Source organism: Apium graveolens, chromosome 6 (genome assembly GCF_009905375.1).
Source record: "Apium graveolens cultivar Ventura chromosome 6, ASM990537v1, whole genome shotgun sequence".
NCBI classification, from domain to species: Eukaryota; Viridiplantae; Streptophyta; class Magnoliopsida; order Apiales; family Apiaceae; genus Apium; species Apium graveolens.
Window position 1 is genome coordinate 67,156,741 of NC_133652.1, and position 25,578 is coordinate 67,182,318.

At 35.9% G+C, this 25,578-nt stretch overlaps 4 protein-coding genes across 5 annotated transcripts; 3 read left to right on the forward strand and 1 right to left on the reverse strand.

Moving 5' to 3' along the window:
- The first annotated feature begins 6,465 nt into the window (after positions 1–6,465).
- Positions 6,466–9,859, forward strand: LOC141667163 (nucleosome assembly protein 1;2-like). 2 transcript variants are annotated; one of them, XM_074473551.1, is made up of 12 exons: positions 6,469–6,632; positions 6,768–6,811; positions 6,892–6,987; positions 7,746–7,838; positions 7,935–8,016; positions 8,126–8,187; positions 8,293–8,480; positions 8,566–8,743; positions 8,835–8,878; positions 9,089–9,287; positions 9,392–9,406; positions 9,497–9,859. In XM_074473551.1, exons 1-12 carry the CDS (start codon positions 6,563–6,565, stop codon positions 9,563–9,565), a joined length of 1,140 nt encoding a protein of 379 aa, XP_074329652.1. In that variant the 5' UTR covers positions 6,469–6,562; the 3' UTR covers positions 9,566–9,859. The 2 variants fall into 2 exon arrangements, with proteins under 2 accessions (XP_074329653.1, XP_074329652.1); XM_074473552.1 differs by lacking the exon at positions 9,392–9,406 and having other exon boundaries at positions 6,466–6,632.
- Positions 9,860–12,837: 2,978 nt separating this feature from the next.
- Positions 12,838–16,387, forward strand: LOC141666859 (protein indeterminate-domain 7-like). Its single transcript, XM_074473077.1, has 5 exons — positions 12,838–13,051; positions 13,652–13,859; positions 14,091–14,490; positions 15,169–15,805; positions 15,884–16,387. The coding sequence occupies exons 2-5, from the start codon at positions 13,736–13,738 to the stop codon at positions 16,256–16,258; spliced, it is 1,536 nt and encodes a 511-aa protein (XP_074329178.1). The 5' UTR covers positions 12,838–13,051; positions 13,652–13,735; the 3' UTR covers positions 16,259–16,387.
- Positions 16,388–19,189: 2,802 nt separating this feature from the next.
- Positions 19,190–20,618, forward strand: LOC141664065 (uncharacterized). Its single transcript, XM_074469924.1, has 2 exons — positions 19,190–20,096; positions 20,164–20,618. Exons 1-2 carry the CDS (start codon positions 20,067–20,069, stop codon positions 20,587–20,589), a joined length of 456 nt encoding a protein of 151 aa, XP_074326025.1. The 5' UTR covers positions 19,190–20,066; the 3' UTR covers positions 20,590–20,618.
- Positions 20,619–22,149: 1,531 nt separating this feature from the next.
- LOC141665208 (uncharacterized) lies at positions 22,150–24,469 on the reverse strand. Its single transcript, XM_074471188.1, has 4 exons — positions 24,259–24,469; positions 23,788–24,108; positions 22,708–22,934; positions 22,150–22,503 (listed from the first exon to the last, which is right to left on the reverse strand). Exons 1-4 carry the CDS (start codon positions 24,467–24,469, stop codon positions 22,150–22,152), a joined length of 1,113 nt encoding a protein of 370 aa, XP_074327289.1.
- Positions 24,470–25,578: the final 1,109 nt, after the last annotated feature.

Here is a 25,578-nt window from a genome sequence, read left to right on the forward strand (position 1 = left end):
ATTATTTCAACCTTTGGATATTTAAGTTGTGATAATACTTTGTGTGATTTTAACAAAGATCATGTTTTGATCATTGAAAGAAGAAGACTTTAAGAATTCTTCTATTATAAGGAGTGCTTGTTGCATAAAGGGCCAGGTAGTTCAGGTCATTTAACATTAAAAGCATAATAAGTGTTGGAAAGTTAAAGGAGAAAGGTATGAAGAAGAAAGCAACATAAATAAACCCCGAAGGGTAATAAGTTCCGGATACAAATAAAGTTCAACAATAAGTTATGAATAAAATTACAAACTAGAAATAATACTCCTCCATGCGGGAGCCTTCATTCCCTTGCTCCTTATCGGCACCTTCTTTCTCAGCTTCCTTCGCGGGAGAAGCAGAAGGAGAGGCAATGCTGGGATCCAGAATACGATCATCAGGCGGAGGAGAGTTGAAGAGAGCATCCAAGCTATCCTCAGTCTCTGGCTGCTCAGAACTTATAAAGTCCTTGGGATCTACTAGGCCAGGATGCTTCTCCGAGACCGCCTTCACAGCTGCATCCCATCCCTGGGTAAACTGCAAAGAATAAAGACCCTCATCGTGGATTTCCATGAGATTCTTGAATTTATCAGAATCCATGTAATCATCAATGAGTTTTTCCTTATCACTCCTAAGTTTCACCAGCTCAGAATAAGCCTTAGACAGCTCATCCTTCTTTGTGTCCAGCTTCTTCTCCAGAACATCAGCTCTCTCCTTCCATTTCTTCATCTCCCTTTCAAACTCATCAGAGTTCCCCTTCCAAGACCTAGCCTGATAGAGGGCCGCCTGGAAGTAGGTGTTACTCTGCACAAAGAAACATGAGTTAACACAAGTTCATTAAAAAATAAGAAGGTTGGAACTTAAGGAGAAAAGAAAGGGACGTTACCGTTGGGCCTGAGAACCCAGAAGCTCAATAGACTCGATGTCACTCCTCGTGACAATGTCAGTGAAGTCGTGGGGAGTGATGGAATGGTACGACCAATCCTTGGCATGCTTGGTGGATCCAACCACCGTATCACTTCTCCCAAAGCCCCAGTTAGGCCTAAAGGAGTGCGCCTTAAGTGGAGGATCCACATCATCCCCCAGCTCCACAATAGGGACGTGGGGCCTAAGGAAGGTGGGAGCATCAGGCTTGCCCCTGGGGTCTCTGTTCAGCTTGGCCCTCTTCTGGCGGCCAGATTCCCCCTCCTTAGGCCTGTTGATATTGTTAATGGCCTCACAAGCTGAAAGAAAGAGAAGAAAAGTATTAAAATTCTGGAAATAATAGAGTTGCAATAAAAGAAGGTGTAAAATAGATGCGCAGGTAGAGTTACCCTTATCGCTGGCATGAGAAAGCCCAACTTTCTTCAACGAGAACTCCTCTAAAAGAGTCCAAGTATCTGTTTTTCCGTCATCTGAAATGAGGGCTTGATAGGCCACCTCCTCCTCATCAGTTAACATGATGCTACCAGGACTCTCATCTGACACTTTGTAAAAGGGCCTACGGAAGAGTGTGGCCCAATCACCCCCAGCCCAGGTCAGCTTAACAAACTCATCTCTCCATTTAGGGTTGTTTTCGACTATAGAGTTGCTATAAAAAATATGGGGAATTTTGGGCCGTTGACGAATTAAAACCCAGCCCGGTTGACCCATGGAACTGTAATAAAATTGAAAAACTTTCCTAAAGACAGCTATGGAAAGAGGAAAATTGTTTCTAAGACACGGAACCATAAAATAGATAATATTCCTCCATGCATTAGGAGGGAGTTGACAAGGGTTGATTTTTACGTCTGCAAGTAAAGAGGAATAAATTCGTGAAATGGGAACCTAAGACCCGCGGTCAGGGCTCCTCGATAAATAAACAAAGTGTCCCCCTCCCAGTTACATGTCCTATCCCCAGGGGCGGCTGGGGTAATTCTAAGACGGGGTGGAAGTTTATACGTGGTGTTCATGGACTCAATCATACCCTCAAACTTGTGGAAAGTGTTACCATGGTTGTATGAGTCTAATTCAGATAAGGAGGGATATTCATCGCCTCTAGTGTTTATCATATCTATTAAAGAAGTGTACGGAGATTGGATTAGAATGGCAGTACCTCTCTTGGAAGTGTTCATCTTCCCCAAACGAGCTAGATCCCGATACGCCATTGATATTCTTCGGACGAAGGCTTGAAACCCAGAAAAACTTGAAGGTGGTGGAGCTACGATGGCTGAGGTCGCCGGAAATCGCCTTTCTAAGAGAGGAAGCTTGAGAGAAATTTGAAAGAGTTTTTGAGAGAAAAGTTGAGAAATGAGAAGTGAAGTGAGGATTCTCGCTTCTCACTTCTCTTTTATAGGCGAAAAGCTCGGAATACGAGGCATTTTTAGGCCCATACAGCCAGGCCCAATTTGAGGAAAGCCCATCATAGGGAAATTTCAGGGGTATTCTAGAAGCAGGAATGGAAACTGAAGAATCAAAAATCGACCAGAAATTTGAAGAAATGGTTCGATCAGAGTCCTGATCGACAAAAGGTAGAAACCCTGATCGATATTTCATTCGATCTAAAGGGTAAAAAGCCACTTAGTTCGATCAGAGTCCTGGTCGACAAAGGGAAGAACCCTGATCGATATTTCATTCGATCTAAAGGGTAAAAAGCCACTTAGTTCGATCAGAGTCCTGATCGACAAAGAAAAGAACCCTGATTGATATGTTATTCGATTATGAGGGTAAAAAGTTACTTAGTTCGATCAGAGTCCTGATCGAAAAAGGATAAAATCCTGATCGAAGATTCCATCGATTAGAGTGGTGTTTTGTGAGCTAGTTCGATCAAGATCCTGATCGAAATCGATCAGGAATCCTGATCGATTTTGTACAAATCCTGATCGATTTTGCACAAATCCTGATCGAAGATTCCATCGATTAGAGTGGTGTATTGTGTGCTAGTTCGATCAGAATCCTGATCGAAATCGATCAGGAATCCTGATCGAAATCGATCAGGAATCCTGATCGATTTTGCATAAATCTTGATCGAAGATTCAATCGACCAGAGTGACAATATCACAGTAAGTTCGATCATGATCCTGGTCGATTTCGTATGTCCCCTGATCGATTTGGTATGTCCCCTGATCGATTTTAAGCCATAAATTAAGGGAAAATTGTGGAAAAATCCCAGAATTAAGGGAAAAATTCAGAAAATTAAGGAAAAATCCCAGAATTCAGGGAAAATTCTTGGAAATTAAGATAATTCCTAAATAATAGGGATGAAAGCAAATCGTTGTAAATGTGTAGGTCGCTCCACACTTTACACAAAACGATACCATGTAAGGGAACGAATGAACTTAACTTCTGCGAAACCTAGTCACTGTTTCCCAAAAGTTGGGGGGCAAATGATAGGGAGTAAATAAATCCTGATTACGTAGTTAATGTTGCATTGATTACACATAACTTGGGCCACGAAACCCAATAAGAAGATGTATGACATTCAGACCAAAAAGGTTAACACATTGATTAGGCCTGATGGACCAGATCAGGCCTGATGGAACAAAGAAGGCCCAAAACCCTGAATATCAATTAATTTCATAATTAATTAATAAGGGAGAAAAACAACTATTAAGATGAGTCCTAGTGGGGATATAAATCCTTGTAGATTGGCCTCCAAGGAACCTCATGGAATAAGGAATCAACTTCCTACTTTCTAGGACTCCAAAGTCCATTCTAATTCAGAGACTTGTCCACCAAGTCTCCTAACCCAAGTCTAATTTAAGGACTCCCAACATCTATATAAGGGGCCTCACCACACAAATCAGAACTACGTTTTTGGCTTGATTCTCTAATTCACAGAGATACGTAGGCATCTCGTAAAGGCAGAGTTAAGCTACGAAACACGAGAGCAGCCATTAAAGGCCTTGAGCTCCCGAACCTTAGTAATAAACATAACAATTAATATATCTTTGTTTTTAATCCATAACAATTATTATTATTATTATTATTATTATTATTGTTATAAGTAGGTTTATATATAGTGTGTGTGTGTGTGTTATGGACCCCAAACTTCTGACCCGGGTTTGGAGGGCGCCGCATGGACGTTGTTACAACCTACGTTTATGGATCACTTGATAGTGATATTTATATGAAAATCCTTGAAGGGTTGCAGATAGATTAAACTAAGCCTAGATATTTATACTCAGTTAAATTATAACGATCATTATATGACTTAAAACAGTCTGTTCGTATGTGGTACAACAAGCTTAATGGATATTAATTAAATGACGGGTATGTTAATAATCAATTGTGTCCATGTGTGTTTATCAAACGATCATCAATCGGTTTTGTTATTATTGTTGTATATGTGGATGATTTGAATATAATAGGTACTTCAGGAGATATTGCTAACGCTGCTGCTTATTTGAAAACTGAGTTTGAGATGAAAGATCTTTGAAACACAAGATTTTGTTTAGGTGTACAGGTGGAACACTTATCTTCGGGAGTATTTGTTCTTCAGTCAACTTATAAAGAAAAGATTCCTGATCGGTTATACATGGACAAAGTTCATCCATTAACGACACCAATGGTTGTTCGATCACTCGAACTTGAAAAAGATCCATTTCGACCTAGAAAAGAAGAATAAGATGCACTTGGGCCTAAAATTCCATATCTTAGTGCTATTGGAGCTCTTACATATCTTGCAAATAACACAAGACCTGATATTGCTTTTGATGTGAACTTTTTGGCAGATTCAGTTATGATCCAACTAAAAGACATTGGGATGGATCCAATATATATTCAGATATCTTCGCGGGACAATTGATCTTGGACTATTCTTTTTCAAACAGTTCAATATCGAAGCTAGTTGGATATGCGGATGCGGGGTACATGTTAGATTCTCATTTTGGATGATCAAAAACATGTTATCCATTTACATATTGTGGTACCGCTATCTCTTCGAAATCTACAAAACTGACTATGGCGGCAACTTCATCAAAACATACAGAGTTATTGGCAATTCATGAAGTAAGTAATGAATATATTTGGCTAAGGTATGTTATCCAACATATTCGATAATTATGTGGATTATCAAGCATTTCGGATAGTCCTACAGTTTTGTTTGAAGATAATACAACTTGTATCAGATAATTAAAAGAAGGATATATTAAAGAGGACCGAACCAAACATATCTTGCCAAAATTCTTTTACACACATGAACTACAAGAGAATGGTGACATTGATGTACAACAAGTGCGCTCATATGATAATCTGACTGATTTACTTACAAAATTGCTACCTACCTTAACTTTTGAAAAGCTGCGAAACAATATTGGAATGTGAAGGCTGAAATCGTTGCTACAAAAAGATGTCAAATTGTAAGATGTTTTATTCAGGGGGATGCTGTAATCTTTTTCTCTCGTCAAGGTTTTTATCCCACTGCATTTTTCCTTGCAAGATTTTAACGAGGCAATCAATATTTATAATAACTCACATTGACAATCAAGGGGGAGTGTTATAATATGAACATGATTTGTGATTGTCAAAGTGAAGTTCTATAATTTCCGGATATCGCAGATTCTTACACACAGAATAGTTGTCATGAAAGCCTAAATTTAGATTGTAAACAACTATGTGTATTTAATTTTGTACTTCTCAATACAGGGCTACCGACACTATAAAATGGACGTGAGAGTTAAAGTGAAGTAACACAGAAAATGATTTACTTATAATATTTTCTCATTTTCCTATGACGTGTCCTTGATTATTATATTATATATATTTACATATAAACTTGTTATAGTTATAAAAGTTTTACAACATATACGATAATATTGGTGAATTATATAGACTTTTTGATGTCTGGGTAATTTCTCGTGTCAATGGAGTACGAAATGCACTTACTTATTACGTAACTAGGTGTAATAATAAAAATTGTGTATGAACCAGTTTGGGTGAGTCTAACTCCCAGAGAGATTAACTACTTTGGCTTATTTTCAAAAAAAAAAAACTACTTTGGCTGGTATTGATATGCAATAATATATGCAATGTTTTTTTTCAAAAAAATGCAAATAATTATATTGAATTTTTTTGATTAAATTTGAAATTGAATGAATGGTAGAAAACGGTTAGAGGCGCGTGTATCTAGTTAAAAAACTGTATTTTTTGCAAAATAATTGAAATAATATATTTTTTAAAAGGTGTTCTTTACAAATATTTTTAAAAAATGACAATATATTTACAAAAATATTTTTATATTTAATTATTTTTCGAAAAGTCCCTATATTTAACTTTTGAAGAAAGAACCTAACCCAAAAGTATTATTAGTATCCATATTGAAGTAATTAAAATTTATCATAAAATTTAAATAGAGAGTTAAACTAATTAAGGTTGTTAGGAAAAACTTATTTCAATAAAAAAATTATTATCAATTAAAGTATTAATTTGGATTAAAGTTTAAATATTATTTATAAAAACCCTATACTCTATGTGGGTGTATATATAATGCAAGAACATCCCAAATTTCCAGTATCTGTTTTTAGGGTTTTATCTCTCTCCGCCTGTTTTTAACCATTAGGGTTTTAGTGGTTTTAATTCTGAATTAAAATGGTTAATATCAAGAAAGAGACACTGGATCTCTCAGATCTTGACGGCGCCTTGGCCGCCGACGGCTCCGGTAACTTTCTTTACTTCTACATCCATCTGTTTTCTTCTCATCCATCTGTTCTTCATCCTTTTTTCTTTCTTTTATATGTATGAATTAATTTTATATATAAACCCTAATTTTTCTTTTAAATTTACTCTAATGTAGCTCTCAGTGCGGAGGAGAAGTCTGGTCTTGTAAATGCTCTCAGGGTTGGTTTTGTTTTGTTTGAATTTGGTTTTATTTTATTTTTATTTTTTTTGGCTAGGATTAATTTGGGTTTGTTTTGCAGGATAAGCTTAAGAACTTGGGTGGACCACATTCTGATATTCTCGAGAGCTTGACTCCGGTCGTTCGAAAGCGTGTTGAGGCTTTGAAAGATATTCAGGTTTGCCTATTATGTCTTTTTGTAATTTGTAATTTGTGTCCTTTTCATTTTATGTTTCAGTTTTAAGTGTTTTCTATAAGGTTGAGGCCTTTTCATTTTATGTTTTCGTATACTGATGTGTTTTTGTTAATATTTTTTAAGTTATTTGTATGTTCTCATGTATGAATTATTAAAATGTACACAATTAAATGTCACAAAGTTTGAAGTTTATTATAAGTGTGGAGTTTCACTTGTTTGACAGGTCATTTTTTATAGTCTTTTGTATCTTATCCTAGTATTATCTGTTTTTGTTTTTGAAAGTAATGTGGGTGTTTACTTATCTTTTATTCCCAACAACTGTACTTACTGATGTTTTTTTTCTCTAAGTAGTTTGTAATTAGAAATAATTTCTCTGTAGTTCACATACACATGGTCTTTTAAATTAGACTCGGGGTTGTCTAGCTACTTCATTTTCAATGTTGACCGCAACTCCAGTGAACATCTTTTTGGTTATTTCGGGTTATTATGTGTAGATATCTTCTTTTGACACCTTAATGACAAGCTTACTACTTTGCAACATTTTCATTCCAAAGTAGACATTATTCTTTGTGAAAAGGGTGCACCCTGATCTGCCTTTATAATGCTGATAAGCTTAGATATACATGTAACAGTGTCTTGGAGGTTAAATGTTCATTGTAAATATGTTAAATGTTTGATTTGATAGATTGTTTGAACTGTATATTGTTGTGCTGTGGTATCATGTTTTTTATGAATGGCAGAGCCATCATGATGATTTAGAGGCAAAGTTCTATGAGGAGAAAGCAGCACTTGAAGCTAAATACCAGAAACTATATGAACCTTTGTACAATAAGGTACATGATATGTTGGTTTTTGTTAGGCACCAAGTGCCATAAGTTTTTAAAACCTTCTATGATTTCTGATTTAGTTATTGTGAATACTCATTACAGAGGTATGAAATAGTCAATGGTATTCTCGAACCTAAAGGGGTTGAAAGTGAAGATGTGTCACAGGAAGGTGGTCAAGATAAAGGTGTATAACACTGCTATATAGTTTATGGCACTCCTTAAAAGTTCATTCTTCTTTTGGTATTTGTTTGTATTGGGATGCTGAGTTCTTTATTTTATTACACTGGATGCAGAAAAAGGTGTGCCTGAATTTTGGGTCACTGCCATGAAAACTAACGAGATATTGGCTGAGGAGGTACGCTTTTTCCTTGAAATTATGTTCTTATCTCATACTCTTGACAAAACAGTCATGTTTTACCTTCTAGAAGTCAGGAACTGATTGTGTGCTGTGTCTTCCTAGATCTCTGAGCGTGATGAAGAGGCCCTCAAGTATCTGAAGGATATCAAGTGGTGTAAAATGGAGAGCCCCAAGGGCTTTAAGCTTGATTTCTTCTTTGACACCAATCCTTTCTTTAAGAATTCGGTTTTGACAAAAATCTATCACATGATTAACGATGAAGATGAACCTATTTTGGAGAAGGCAATTGGGTAAGTTGTCATTAACCTTGCACCAATTGCAGCCTGTTTATGGTTTCCTTCTTAGTATCAAAGCTAAGTTATATACTTCATATAGGACGGACATTGAATGGTATCCTGGAAAATGCCTGACACACAAAATATTAAAGAAAAAGCCAAAAAAGGGATCAAAGAATGCGAAACCAATTACCAAGACGGAAAATTGTGATAGTTTCTTTAATTTCTTCAGTCCTCCAGAGGTGCCTGAGGATGATGATGATTTAGATGAAGATGCTGTAAGTTCTGATACTTTCTAAACATTATATAATGAATCACATGAAATATTTGTAATGCTAATTGTTTTGGTTTTTTTGTATGCTTGAACAGGCTGAGGAGCTCCAAAATTTAATGGAACAAGATTATGACATTGGGTTAGTCTTTGATTTCAGCTGGGAATTTCTATTCGTCTTTTTATTGACTTGTGATTTATGTGCATCCTGTTGGAGTGTTGGTAATATAGTCCCTTAATGAGAAAGAGTTGGAGTTTGCTACTAAGTTGACCTGAAAGATCATCAAACAGAGTGCTCAGTTCAATTATTACTTCCAATAATCATGCGTTACAATGAATTTTTTGCCTACAGGTCAACTATTCGGGATAAAATTATACCTCATGCTGTGTCATGGTTTACTGGAGAAGCAGCACAGGGTGATGAGTTTGAAGATATTGAAGGCGATGATGAAGACGATGAAGGTGAGGAAGATGATGAAGATGAAGAAGAGGATGAGGAAGAAGATGAAGATGACGATGAAGATGAAGATGATGTTAAGAACAGGAAGAAGGTATACTTCAAGTCTTATTGCTTATAGTCAGAAGTTTGATTCTTAACTCTTTTGTTTTCTGACAAAGTACTTTTCATTTGCTTCTCTTACCGGATACTTTGCAGTCATCTGGATCGAAGGTAAACAGCATGTTTCTGTTGTGTTTTTATTCCATAATATGCTTTGTTCTGCTAAAAAAGTTCCTTATATTGTTTTATTTCCAACTGCAGAAGAGCGGACGATCACAAGCTGGGGAAGGTCAGCAGGGTGAACGTCCTCCGGAGTGTAAACAACAATAGAGGTCAAGGTAGAAGCAGCAAATGGAACCTGAGTGTTTTTGGTTGCAAATTTTTTGGTTTGATTTTTAAGCTCCTTGGTGATTCTGGATTTTTCATCTTCTCCATTGCAGTTGTTCTTCTAGTAAGGTGTTTAATATGACAGTTACATATCTTAAAGTTGTTAGATCTTGCGTTTTATCTGGTATTGTTTAGTTATTCTTTCTCTTGGAATTGTAGTGTCACAGAAGGTACTGAGAAACCTTGTGCTAGTTATGAAATTGCAGTACATCTATCATGTTGAGAGTTGATTACTCATGTTTTCTTTTGGTTGGCCATTTTTCTTTTGGCTTGCTGTTGGTTCAATATTAAAAAATGACCATAACAGAATTTTTTAAGTTGAGAAATTTGTTGAAGTTCTTCATGTTATCAAGTCATTGCCCCTTGGTATAGCCTTATGTCACGTGGTAGCTCAAAATCCTTTCTGGTTCTGTTCTTAGCTCCATCTGTATTCAGAAACAGTATTTTGGCAATTGGTGTGTAGCTAGCCGCCATGTCATGTCATATGGTAGCTCAAAATTCTGGAATTCTCAATTTCCTTTTTCTGCCTCGACTTGGTCCATCTGTTTTCGGTATTCGGGCACTTGTAGTTGCCAGTATTCTTTGCATATTTGACTTCTTTTTTCCTCTCTGGTCCTGTTATTTGGAGAGCATTCTAATACGAAATTAGATAATGAGGATATCAAGTCTTTGTAATATATATGTGCAATACCTCATAGCCTCTTGGCCTAGCCACTATGCCATCTCCATATGCAATAATTACAATTCAACCGTTAATTTATAGAATGAGTAGATCGAAAGTGAAAGGCAAAGAAAAACAAGTTAGTCAACTGCATGCTCGCAAAATAATGCATGTAACAATCCTTGTGGACCGTGGTAGTCAACTTTGTCTGTGAATTTGTGTTGCTTTTCAGTTTTCATATGCATCTTCGCTCCCCTTGAGTGCGTGTCCCTTCTATCTTTACGACTTCAGCTACGCACTTCTTTTATTTTTCTTCGTTTTGGCTTTTTGTACGTATCCCCCTCCCCCTTGCCTCTCCGCTTTACATTTTAATGGCAGCTTGATCCCAAAATATTACTACCATTAATGGTGTTTGATCTCATGTGTCTATATATAATTGATTTTTATAATGTGTGCCCATGAGCACGTAATTCAATGATTAAATATAATAAATATAATAAAAAATTTAACAATTAAAATTTGATCTCATTACTTGATTATAAATTTGATTCTACAGTGGAATAATTTTTAATAAGTGTGATTCTACTTGATTCTGCTATAGAATCAATTTAATCTTTTTTAATAATTTCAATGATTTTTTAAATAAATAATTGTCTAACTTCGATTTTTAACTTGATAATTAAAATTTATAATTATATATGATGAAAAATAAAATATATTTTATATTTTATATTTTTTAAATAATGGTTCTATAAGAGAATACTTCATGAAGTGTTATCCTATATATATATTATATACTGCAGTGTTACATTCTAAAATAGATTTGGGAAATCATGTCAAAATAAGAGAGAATTGATAAAAATTCAAATCAAATATTTATGTTTGCTTTAATATCCCAGTTGCATGGTAGATGACAAACTTTACATATCACAGGAGTAACTACAATTGCGAGCACCACGATGACGTTCGCTTTATGTATCATGGTATGATAATGGTATTTGCAAATGTAAATTGCTCCGAATTTACAAAATTGTTGTCACCCGTATATTTTAAAATATTGGAACATTTTGAATTACTGCTTCTCAGAGAGCAAGTCCAATAGTGTCTTAAATTGTTGTTCTAAACTATAATTTGAGACATTTTAATTAATTAGATACTTCAACAATGTCCTAGTGGTGCTTTAAAACACTAGGATATCTAATGCCTCATTTTTAAGGTTCTACTAGCTATGTCTTATTTCAATTTTTTCAATAAAAAATTTGCTTCCCTCTTTTTTTTATACATATTTTCTCTCAACTTTTTCATTCCCTCCAAATATAATTCAAATATAATATTATTTTAATGATAAGACACAACTATAAGTCATTATTGTTGGAGTGCATACATGAGAATATTGTCCTAAATTACTAGGACATCATATTTTATAATATTTTTAAACCATCTCTTAGAACACTCTTGGACTTGCTCTAATCTACCAAGTCCAACAATAGTACGTACAAATTCCACTTATGTATACTTGTCATATGTTTATAAATCAATATCATCTCAAGATTAAAATAAAACCGAATCTAAGCAAATCTACTAAGTATTATACTATATTTGTAGCATGATAACAACTTTTGCATTATTAATCGTATGCTAGCTGAAATTAAGGTACAACTTGTGGTTTAGATACACATTATAACTTAGTTTTTTTTACTAATTTTATTAATTTAACATTAAAATCACATTATCTATCAACTAATCTCAAGGAATCTTTTAGATAAAGAGCTCAGTATGTACATACATACTTAAAAGATGTTAATAATGGGATGTACGTATAGGCTCCAAAAATTGACATTATTTTTAAACTATTAATATATGTTTCAAAGGAAGCTAACTTGATTTGAATGGCAGGCATTTATATTGGAGAATTTTGTCAATATGTCAGATTAATGATAAGGGCCATTAAAAACTGTTAACGATATCATATGGGAAAATTTAATCAATAATATGGTATGAAAGCTAAATATAATTAAGGGTTTTGTGGAGTTTTGATGTTTGTGTTCCAATCAATTCCACATTTCTTATCAATCTACAAATTTCTTATAATGTTTATTAAATTTTCCTTTGTTTCTTGAGCAAATGAAATTATTGTCACAATGTATAAGAGCTGTTTAGTAATATTTTTATCTAGACAAATTATTCATCAAACACTTTAATATCATGAAGAGGGATTGAAGGAGATAACAGATGTGTGTTTCATTTCTATTTTCATTTATTTCAATTCTCATAAACTTTTTTTTCAAATCCTCCGTCCCTTTACTTGAATTTATATAGTTGATAATAAACTAACCATCAATGTAACATGAAGTGAATTATGAAGGAAGATATATAATGAATTATTGGTACAAAATATAAAATAAACTCCTAGCTGAAGGAAGAAAACAAAAGAAAAGACAGAAAGTGGACATGAGAGTTACCCGTTGGACGGTGCATGGCTGTATGTCATTGGTTGGTACCTATTCCTAACACCCCCCCTCCTTGTTGTTTTGTGTAGGATGAGTGGAAGATCACACACGACATATATCCCCTTCCTCATCCTCATCCCCCCCCTCTCTCTCTCACTCCCCAAACAGATATATACATATTCACTTAAAAATAGTTTATGGTTTTGTTCATATTGCAATTATATTATTTCTTGGTTCAAACAAGCTATTAGTTAGTCAGTTTAACTATTAGGAAGATGAACATGTAGTGGCTGCAGGAGCCTGTATGGTCTAATTCAGGTTCATCTCTCTCTCTCTCTCTCTCTCTCTCTCTCTCTCTCTCTCTCTCTCTCTCTCTCTCTCTCTCTCTCTCTCTCTCTCTCTCTCTCTCCCTCTCTCTCTCTCCCTCTCTCTCCCTCTCTCTCCCTCCCTCTCTCTCCCTCTCTCTCCCTCTCTCTCCCTCTCGCTCTCCCTCTCCCTCTCTCTCTCTCTCTCTCTCTCTCTCTCTCTCTCCCTCCCTCCATCCATATTAGTAACTCACATAGTTATTATTCACATATCAAAACAAACTACAATATTGTCTCCTGCGTTGATGCCAAAAAAAATAAAAGCAGCCATTAAAAAGTAGCTGAGAAAATAATATGGGCTTAAAACAAAAACTTAGTATCTTGGTTAAACAAAAACCTATTTATTTGTGCTATATCTCTAGCTAGTACCTTTTTTTCGTTTGTGCATAGTGGTTTGCTTTTCAGATCCTAACAAGTACCTCTACAAACAAGAATCACCATTTACCGAGAGCATGAAGCAAACATGCAGTCCATAATTAAACTACTTCTAATGTTAGCTATATATACGTTAATATTTTGATGGTTAGTGATTACTGTGTTTACGACAATACAGAAGAAGAAGAAGATGATGATAAAGGATGGAGATTCATCACCACAGACAAGAAGTAATTAACAATTGATTATAGAGGCAAGAAAAATGTCAAATATAAGTTGTGCATCAGGTAATCAAACAAGTGCTTCTTCAGGTGTTAACATTAATATAGCTGCTGAAATCAATCAACCGCCACTAAAGCGAAAGAGAAATTTACCAGGAAATCCAGGTATGTGTATGCATTCATGAACTGAAGCTCTTATATTTAGGGTGATGATTAAATTAGACCTTTAGTCTGAATTACAACTTAGAGATGTTTAATTAATCAGTAGCTCAACTAATATTTGTTCTGCTCCAAAAAATAACATGTTTGATTCTGCTGCAAAACACAAAGTTATTTCGTTAAAATATAGAATATACAACTCAACAGAGGCACATATATGTGATTTATTACGTACAGACCCAGATGCAGAAGTGATAGCATTGTCACCGACAACCCTAATGGCAAGGAATAGATTTGTATGTGAAATATGTAATAAGGGTTTCCAGAGGGATCAAAATCTGCAGTTGCACAGAAGAGGCCATAATCTGCCGTGGAAGTTGAAGCAGAGAAACAGCAAAGAGGTGATACGAAAGAAAGTGTATGTGTGCCCAGAAACAAGCTGTGTGCACCATGAGGCTTCAAGGGCACTTGGAGACCTAACCGGAATTAAGAAGCATTTTTCGAGAAAGCATGGGGAGAAGAAATGGAAATGTGAGAGATGTAGTAAGCATTATGCAGTTCAGTCTGACTGGAAAGCTCATTCCAAGACCTGTGGCACAAGAGAGTATAGATGTGACTGTGGAACCATCTTCTCCAGGTACACATACATTACAAAAAAATAAAGTAAATAATACAGGTCCAGATTGATGAATAAACTGCAAATAAATTTATTTATTATTTTAAAAAGCAAATTTTATAATAGTAACGGTATGTTCAAAGCACTTTGAAATGTGTGTAAAGTCACATAAACGACCTATAATCAGGACAAAGGTAATATTATATTCATTGTTTACAAATTTCTGTTTGGGAGAGAAATATATATTTTGATAGAGATGTTAATAAATATAAGTACCTACAAGTGTACATATGACGAGCATCCAATAAGGTACATGACAAGCACGTAACATGTATTCATTCTAATTTAATCTTGGTCTTGTGTTTATATAAATCTATGATATCCAGGTGCATAACCGGGGAGTATGTTACAATGAATTTTAGTTTTGTTTCTCATGTTTAAATAAATAAAAGTAGCACATTAGCTACATTGAATAAAAACTTGGATGTCTTTAGCAAAAAATAACAACTTGGATGTAACTACAAGTATCCAAATATGATGCATGATATTCCACAGGAGAAGTGTCTAAGATAATACATAAGTGTTGAGTATCTGTAGTACTATTTAATATGTCATCATATGTTAGACAAAAAGTAAAGTTAAATTAGGCAATGGCACAATTTTATGCCTAATTATACCATGGGGTGTGTTGTTCTTTAGGAGAGACAGTTTCATAACACACAGAGCCTTCTGTGATGCTCTAGCAGAAGAAAGTGCCAAGTCAATTCCTGCTGCTGTTGCTGCTGCAATTGGTAATCCACTTCATCAATCTGCAGCTGCAGCACCAACTAGTACTACCAGTACTTCTGATAATAATAATAATAATCCACATTCATCACTCCAACCCCAATTATTCAACAACTTGACCCATCATTTCAATGCCTTCTCCATGAAAAAAGAGCAACAAAATATTCCACAATGGCTAGCTCCTCTGGGCATGGGCCCACATTCACAAACTCCCATGATTTTTAATCAACAACAATTTACTACTACTACTACTACTGATCATCATAATTTATCACCCCCCTATCATCAAGATCTCACTCAACCAATCACCTCCCTAGATAATCCAAACCCTAACCCTAGCTCTAGTGATGTTGGGCCCGGGCCCACTTGTCCTCCAGCTAATTATATCATGAAAACTGCAACAACAGACATTACCTCCCCACACATGTCTGCAACAGCATTGCTTCAAAAAGCAGCTCTGATGGGTGCAACCATCAGCACCAAAGCTAGCTCATCATCACTACCGTCCATGAGCATGACTATAATGAGACCCCACCGAACTCAACCTGAGGTATCAACATCTGATCATTACTCCATTAATATATTTTGAATTTCCCCTCACGTGAACACATTGTATTGCTGCATGCAGGAGGCCAGTAGAGTACTTTTGTCTTCATTCAAAAATAAAGATGCTTATTCTTGTCTTACTGGGGAGCAGGAATCTCATGCAGCTGCACCTCCACCTCCACCAACCAATTCGTTTAATCAAGATCATATTGTTTTTGATCTTGGGTCATCAAGAGTAAATACCATTGAAGATTTTTCATTTAGCATGGCAGCTGGTTTTATCAACTCAAAGGAAGATGCCGATCATCAGTTTCATGGTGGCGGCATTCGGAATAATGGTGGAATGACGAGAGATTTTCTTGGTCTAAGGCCTCTTTCAAATTCCGACATTGTTGATATAGCTAATTTGCAGCCTAACTTTATGAATCCTAACAGTACTGGTCATTCTGATGATTAAAACCTTATTTGATTTTATCATCACATAATGATTCTGCAGGTACATGGTTGATGGTTAATCAACTTTTTAATCATCATCAAACTAAGTTTTGATGAAGGAATCCTTTATTTCTAGTTTCTTGAAATTTAATTCATGCTTATAACAAGCATGGGCGCTGGTCCACGTCTAGTGATGGTTACCATCTGTCCCCCAAAAAAAATCAGCAGATAGGAAAAATCCTAAAACCCTTGACTCCCTGCATTCACATCAATTTTCCTTGTTAAACTCATCCACGAAAATTTTCCACCGACAAATGGTTAGATCCCTGGCTTGTCACAGACCAGTACCCTTCGAACACATGTATTCATTACCCCCTATCTAGCTAGCCTTTTCTTCTATATTTTTTATTACTGCTCCGATGAGTGACATAGTTATATGTCTACATATACATAGCCACCTTAATCTGGAAATTAGGATACTTAATTAACCATTTGATGGACTCCTCAGCTAAAATGGGAATCCTTGTTGCGCACACACACATATACTCACGTGTCATGTGCTACATATTCGATTATAGAAAAATAAGTAACAACTGTGTGCCAGTTTACATGGAATAAAGAAATTGACAATTGAAGAAATTAAGTAGTTAAAGTTGCAATATACTGTTTTATCGAAAAATAACGAGTCTTCAGAATTTGTTAGATAAAAGTTTGTACATCATAGGCCGGTCTCGATATTGTCGGAAAAAACAATATATAGCTGTGTTATATATGGTTCATGGACGAATGCAACTTTAAAAGATTACATGCACATTTAACAGTCACTGTGTATCAAAAGCCTTGTCTCGGATGCTTGAAGCATAGATGAGTATAATTAAGATTTGAGATTCTGCATACAGGTAAGAGTTTCTGTGATCTGTGAAATAAATTCTGTAAAAACAGACTAGGAAGTGAAGTAGTAGTGCTTATACAAGCAGTGAATATAATTAACATTATAGAGGGTATTTAAATTTCGGGTCTGAAGAAATCTGATTATATATTATCATCATTTTATAGTTTGCAGTAGTTTCCCTTGATTGTGTAATTACTATGTAAAACTGAAATATATAAAATTTGACTTGTGCTTATAGACAGGGGGCCTTTATTTATAGGCAAAAGATAATATGGTGAGGACAGGGTAACCCAGCTTCTCCTTTTACTTAATAAGGTTCCTCACTTTTACATTGATCCATCTCTCTCAAAAGTCAGTTCCGGTATATTATTAGGATAATTGCATCATGCATGACACACATGTATGTAGATTGCAGCACACTGCACACATAATTATATTTAATTTCAATATATACTAGCCAGTCAAAGCTTTTTTGACTAGTTTCCGGGTTATGGCGTACGACTGTTGCATCCGCAGAAACCGCTTGGTATGAAGAATTGGTAACGAGCGCAAAAACCATGTAGTAGTTGTTTTTACCAAAATTTGTATGTTAAGTGCTAAGGTTGGTTGATCGTAGTGACTAAACTAAGAACAATGCAAGCAAAAACAACACAAAAAATTGGTGACGCGGAAAAACCGTAAATTGGAAAAAATCGCGGGTGGGACGTCTCTCTCCCGATCTTCAAATTAGACTCCCTTATCTCTTGGTTTGTTTCCTTCTTTTTCTTCAACATCTCCTTTTTTTTCTCCCACTTCAAATTATGGTTGCAATCCTTGCTGCAATACTTGACTGATTCTCCTTCAAATTCGGACTATGGCTTGACAAAGTCTTCCGGTTCTTCTCGTTGTTGGCATGTGTTTGTTGATGTCCAGGACGCCTTCTTACTCTTCCCATCTCGACTTGTCCCTTGCATTCCTTGTCGTCCAGTCCCTTGATCATATTCTGTCATGACTAAAACATGGATATAACAATAGCCCCATATTTTGTTAATTAAATAATATAAATAACAAAATCTCCAACAATATCAATAATCAGTATCGTAGATGTATGTTTTTAGCATATATAAATGAATCATTCAACTTCCCTTGATAAGAGTGTGAACAACTTTTGTGATATACATGCATAAGCTGTTCGTTTATCAAGAAAACCTTCCCAAGACTTATCAATAACTCCCTCTATTCTCTATATACTCTCATCCCCCAATTTAGACTCTTGCACTGTATTCTCTCCTTAATCCACACCGCCTGCAAAGCCAACTCTCCATATTCTCCTTCTGAACCCTTCCGATGGCAAAGAAAAATGTCAAGAGCTCTAACTCCGGCACTTCTGCCCCTATTGACGCCCAGGATGAAACTACCGATTGGATCGCCACCGGTCTGCTTGACTCTAAAGATAGCCTCCAAAGTTTTATGAAACCTGAAAAGTTTGAAGAGGCAAATATGTTGTTTCATTCTAACGTTGTTGTTGTTGTTGTTGTTGTCCCTGACCCCTCTGTTCGTGCCGATTTCTACAAAACGGGATGGGTATGCTTTTATTATTATCCTTTTGATGTTGGTCTTACATTCCATTTTTCCAAGTTTGTGTTTGAGGTTTTGAAAACCCTTAATGTGTTACCTGGGCAACTAATGCCCTTTGCATAGAGAACCCTGGCTTGCTTAGATGTTATTGATACGAAGTATCATCTTGAAGTGAATGTTGAGGTAGTGAAGCACTATTATTGTTTGAAGAAATTTAGTGGTTGCCGAATTGGATTTAGTAATAGGAACACTGATGACCCATTGATACTGAAAAACGATACTGTTAACGATCGTAACTGGAAGAAATATTACTTTTTTGTTGAGAAGAAGTCGCTTGGTGATAATGCTGACTATTTTTTGGATCGTTGGAACAACTCATGTATAACAATTACCTCTTTTCTTGTTTAATTTCTGTTTAATATTGCTTATATTTTCATAGATCTTCATCATTTGCTGTTGCATGCCTTTTACCCATTACACGCCCAATCTGTCACATAGGCCATGCTCTGAGTATTAAGTCTATACAAGTCTCAGTCACTTTAATTTCATCGGTTGTCAGTCTGTTGATATCTTTTTAGCTTCGCATCTTCACTCCCATATAGTTAAACTAATTATTTTGTATATGCTTTGACTAGACCTGAAGTTTGAACCCGACCAAAGCACTACTTCAGCCAAAGTTATTATAGAAAAGATTCGTGCCTTAGCCCCTGGTGTAAGAATTTGGCCTAATTGTATTGGTCGTCCCATTCGTAATGCTGGAACTTTTGATGTGGATGACTTTGTTTCAAAGATGAAAAAGAATTCTAGCAAACGCGATGAAGGTACTTCTAGAAAAGGCATCATTAAGACTACTGCTAGCCGTACAAGGAGCAAACAAGTTGCTACACTCGTCGCAAGATCTTCCCAGTCTGTCCAGAGTCTGTCGTCAGAATTAGAAGATAGTCCAAAGAGTATCTAGGGAAATGAGATGGGCACTGGTCGTCTCTATGCAAAAGGTATACATCTATCTTTCTCATTATTGGCGTATTTCTTTTTTGCATTTTACTTTTCGACCTTTATTTTAACTTGGATTGAACCCTTCTTCAATGTTGTAGAGTTTAAGCCACCTGTTATGAAGCCCCTGATTTTTTAAAAAAACTCGCGATGAGAAATTAACTGAGACCGAGTCTTCAAAAGCCCCTCTTATATTTAGCCCTGTTAGCACCCTTGCTACAAAGAAAGTGCGAGTCGACCCCTCAGCTATTAAGCCTGAATCTTTCACTCCTTTGGCCATTCAAAATTATGATGTTACAGCCGACCCTTCAACTTTTGCTCATATGGTAGGCGATATGTTACTTCCCCAGTCCATGAAAGCTTTCTCTCAAAGCCTGTCGATTCCATTATGAGCGATACAGTCGGTTACTCTTTCCATGTAAGTGTTGCTATAAATTATTTATATGTAGTTCCATTACTTTCTTTCTTACAATCCCTTTTTTCAGACTCTTCAAAACATTATGGTGGCTCGCGAGGTGTACAACCATGATATGAAGAAACTCAAGGAATTAGAAGATGGCCATATGAAGTGTGCCTCCAAGATTCAAGCTGCTGAGGAGCTGGCCTTTAACAATCTCAAAGCAATGAAGGATGTTCAGAACGAGCTAGAAGAATTTGCTTCTAAGGTTCAGTCTCTAGAGAAGGAAATGCGTGATGAAGTAGAAAAGGCTGTTCATCAACAGATCATGAGGACTAGGGTTGACACCATGCTAGAGTATCATAGGGGAGAATGGAAATCCCGGGATGTGCTCGAGACTGTGAAGATCTATAATACGGAGTTTCATGATGATGCTTTCTCTCTGGATGAATTCAACACCCCAACTGATGATGTGGAGATGAAATTAGCTAAAGATGACAATCCTAACGAATAGTAGTTTTATGTTTACATTTTCTTTTATCACAAACCTGCTTTTTATCCCGTACTTTACTTTGATTTGCTACATTAAATCCTTATTTCGCTTTTTAGTGGTGGATTGTCGTTTCATTTATGTTGGTTTCCAATTTGAACTTTTGACGTAATGTTAGATTTATTGCTTATGAATCATATTTCTGTCATCATCGTGTTTTGTGTCTTTATTCGTGTATCTTAAGTGTATTTTGGATTCCTTCCATTGTGTTGATTGTAATTGTCGTCTTTATGAGATGTCGTATACTTGACACTTAATAGTTTATCGTGAATGTTGAGTATTGTATATTCGTCAAATTTGTAAGGTAAAGTTTTTCTTGATAACTCTAGGAGATGGAAACATCCAGATAAGTTATTTTTATCAAAATGAATAGATCACTTACGTAATTATGTAAAATAAAATCCTTCCCTTATTGTCATTATGTACCATAACGACTAAATTCTCTGTTTCAAATGTAATCGTTGTCGTCAATGTACTTTGTTCGATTCATCAATATACGGTGGTGCATGCACTCGTAGAGTGATTAAGAGGCCTTTATCCTACTTGAAACTCACCAAATATTATGTCATTTGTTAGTATGACATGAATGCGTATAAGTGTCATTGGTCATTGTAATAAATTTGCTAAAACTTTTATGTCAACTAAGACTGTCGAATGCTTATAGCATTTTCATTTGGAGCAACAAGATTGTAGTTGGGTGATCAGCCCTTACGTTTGTAATTGACATGTTCTGTTCGTCATGTACTAGTATATACTAACATTATAGAAATAATTCTAGCAAAGTAAACTTATGTAAATATGAACGAATCTAAAAGGTAAGCACAACTGATAGAAATAACTTGCATAATGATGTAATTCATGATGTAAAACATAAGAAATTAGAAACATAAACATAGGATCAAGTTTCCTCAAACACAGCGTCATACCAAGCATTAGCAAACAACGACAATCAACTATGTCCTAGCGACTTATTAATCAAACATTCCTAAAAAACTGAATTAAAAAGATGAGTTATGAAACTTTACACATGATATAGCTTCAACTGTAAAGAGTTCCAGCTTCTCAGTACTTGTATGCCGTCCATACTCGATAATTGATAAGCCCCACGTCTAATTACTGCGTCAATAAAGTAAGGTCCTTCCCAAGTGTCAGCGAATTTTCCTGACGTCACGTCCATAGTATTTTGGAATGTCTTCCTTAACACCAAGTCACCAACACGAAAAGCTCTCACAGGAACATGTTTTTTATATGTGTTGGCCACCCTTTGTTGATAAGAAACCATACGAATCTTCGCCATCTCTCGAAGCTCGTCCATAATATCCCGATCATGTGCCAATTCTATGTTCTTCATGTCATTCATCAATAGTCCGTACCTAGCTGTTGGCATCATGATCTCTGTTGGTAAGACAACTTCAGTGCCATAAAATGAGCTATATGGCGTCTATCCTGTTGACGTCTTAGGAGTCGTCCTGTCCGACCACAACACCCAGGGCAATTTTTCAGCCCACTTTCCTTTGCATGACATCAGTCTCCTTTAAAATTATTGATTATGATCTTGTTGCTCAATTCAGCTTGTCCATTGGCTTGAGGATATCTTGGTTTCGACTTAATCAAGTTGATGTTCCAATGTTTGCAAAATGCTTCTGTCTTGTCGCTTATGAATTGTGATCCATTGTCACAAACAATTTCAAATGGAACACCAAACTTGCAAAAAATGTTTCTCTTGATAAACGATATCACTTCTTTTGACATGACTTGCTTGAATGCCTCTGCCTCGATCCATTTTGAAAAGTAATCTGTCATGGCCAGCATGAACACCTTTTGCCCATGTGCAGGCATCATCTTCCCCACAATGTCCATCCCCCATTTCATGAAAGGCTAAGAGGTAATAGACATGTTAAAGTGCTCATACAGTTGATGTATGACAGGTGCGTGTCTCTGGAAGGTGTCACATCTCCTCGTGTAATCTAGAACATCATGTCTTAGCATCATCCAGTAATAACCCAAATGTAGAATCTTTAATGAGAGATTTCTTCCGTTGGTATGATTTCCGCACTCTCCTTCATGTGCATCTCTTAATACCATGTCAGCCTTGTGTTTTCTCAAGCATCTTTGAAGCAGCCCCGTAGAAGATTTCTTGAAAAGCTCGTTATCTATGACTGTAAACCTTGAAGCTTTCATCCTAAGGATCCTAACTTCATTGTTTCTATTTAGTTTAAAACCAAGTTGTAAGTAATCTTTGTATACTCGAATCCAGCTATCCACGTCTTCATTGGTACTGTCATCATGTTGATTAAGAGCCAACACTTCTATGTCATGAACCAATATTTCAACAACAGGCTTCGTGATATGGATAACTTAAATGTTGTTTAAGTCGAGACCCTTAGAAATAGCTCCCAAACCGGCTAGAGCATCAGCTTGTACATTATTTTCTCTTGGAACTTATTGTATGTTGAAAGTGTCAAAGTAATTTGCCAATTTTTTGGTGATGTCCAAGTATGTGATCATCTTGGGATCCTTAGCTTCATAGGAACCATTACCATGATTAAAAATTAATAATGAATCACAGTTTGCATCAATGTTTCTGACCTTCATGTCCTTAGCAGTCGGGAGTCCCACATTCAGTGCTTCGTATTCGGCTTTATTGTTGGTGGCTTTGAAGTCACAACATATTGAATGTGCTATCATATCCCCCTATAGAAATTTGAGGAAAAGCCCCAACACTGTATTATTCACATTTGAGGCCCCATCAATATACAATGTCCACGACTTGGTGTCCACCCTAGAAATGACTCGTTAAAATTCCCCCTCAGCTGTCGTCATTTGTCTTGGACTGAAATCAGCCACAAAGTCAGCTAGAGCTTGTGATTTTATGACTGTCCTGGTATCATATGTGATGTTGTAAGTACTTAGATGTATGGCCCATTTTTCCATCCATCCCGTTAAGTCAGGTTTGCTTAAAATATTTCTCAAGGAAAAGTTCATCATGACATGTATTTTGTGTGATTCAAAATAATGCCTTAATTTAGTTGAAGTCATGGCCAATGCAAGTACTAATTTTTTTGAAGATGTGTACCTTGTTTCCGCATCTACCAAACACTTGCTGACATAATAAACAGGCGACTGGACACCTTCACTTTTTTTGACGAGAACCCCGCTTACTGCATGGTCCGTAGACATAAAAGTCTTCACCTTGAAAGGGCTTGGATAAAAGTGGAGGTGTAGTGAGATAAGTCTTCAAACCATGTAGTGCAACTTCATGTTTTTCAGACCATATAAACCCCTTGTTCTTCCTTAGCACGTCATAAAAAAACATGCATCTATCGGACGAGCGTGAGATAAACCTATTTAGGGCCGCGACCCTTCCCGTCAATTTCTGAACATCTTTGACATTCAATGGACTTTTTAATTTGAAAATTGCCTTAATTTGTTCTGGACTAGCCTCAATGCCCCTCCTGGTCACCATGTGTCCGAGACAATTTTCTGAAGATACAACAAAGTTGCATTTAGATGGGTTCAGCTTCATGTTGTATGATCCCAATATGTCAAACACTTCCTGTAGGCTGCGAACGTGATTTTAAGCATTTACAAACTTGACCACCAAGTCATCTATGTAGACTTCCATTATTTTACCTATCTGGTCCTTGAACATCTTGTTGTCAAGCCTTTGGAATGTTGCCCCAGCATTGCGTAGTCCAAAAGGAATAGCCAAGTAACAATATATCCCGTTGTCCGTAATGAATATTATCTTCTCACAATCAGACGACTCCATTTGAATTTGATTAAAACCACTTGAAGCGTCCAAGAACGTAAGAAATTCATGTCCAGCCATTGAGTCCACCATGGTGTCGATATGAGGTAGTGGATAGGGTACTTTGGGGAAAGCTTTGTTCAAGTCCGTGTAGTCGACACAAACTCTCCATTTCTAATTCTTTTTGTGCACTATGACTATTATAATAGTCATTTGAGAATCTTGAATGCATGTTTTTACATTGTCTGTATATTATATATTGTAGACAATATAGTATCAAATGGGATAGCAGAAGATTAGATTGTCAAACTCCTTATATAATATAATAAAGGGTTCACAGTCTAAGTGGTGTTAGACAAACCACCGGAACGGCTGAAGTATTATATAAAAATAGTATATCTTGACTATTGAATAATACTTGTATACTTTGTGTATATTGAACTGGATCAAAATAGTAGAATAATTGTTTCTTTTATTTTGACAATAAAGAAGAACTAAGATTCTATGATATTATTGCTTAGGTTATTAATCCGGGTATAGTGATTGACACTTGTATTTAATGCACATGCCTTGATTCATACATTAAGTAATTTATTTCAAATTGAGAATTTATGTATTGTGCAATGACATAATATACAGAGTGAGATATAAACTATAAAAGAAAACCGTGTTCGAAAAATATATTTGGGTGATGATGTCCTCTTGAACACTCATAAAGAAAATAATGCTTTAGTCCTGCAGACAGATTTTTTCTTGCATAATTATAAGGCTGAGTGGATGATCAAGGATAAAAGATGTTGATTAAATTAATTGTCAGAAATTAATTTAATTAATGGACATGCGATATCTTAAACATGAAAAATTTTATAAGCAATTAATATGGGAGTTGAATTAAATGATTAATTTATGGAATTAGGAAAGGTTGTGCAAATATTAATTTTTTAGTGGATTAAATTAATATTTAATGACATTGGGCTTGGACTATAATGTTATTGGAAGGCCCGACCTAATGGTCCTTGATCCCTACTGTAGCCTATAAATATTCTCATTCTCCTAAAGCTAGGGAAAGACACAAAAAAATGAAATCAGATCCTTGGGTTTGAGAGAGGCAGCCGTTTTTCTCAAGGAGTCAGCTAGGGTTTTGGATTTTCGGAGCTTTAAGGAGAGGCACACCTTGGGAAATCGAAGCCCACACTTCATCC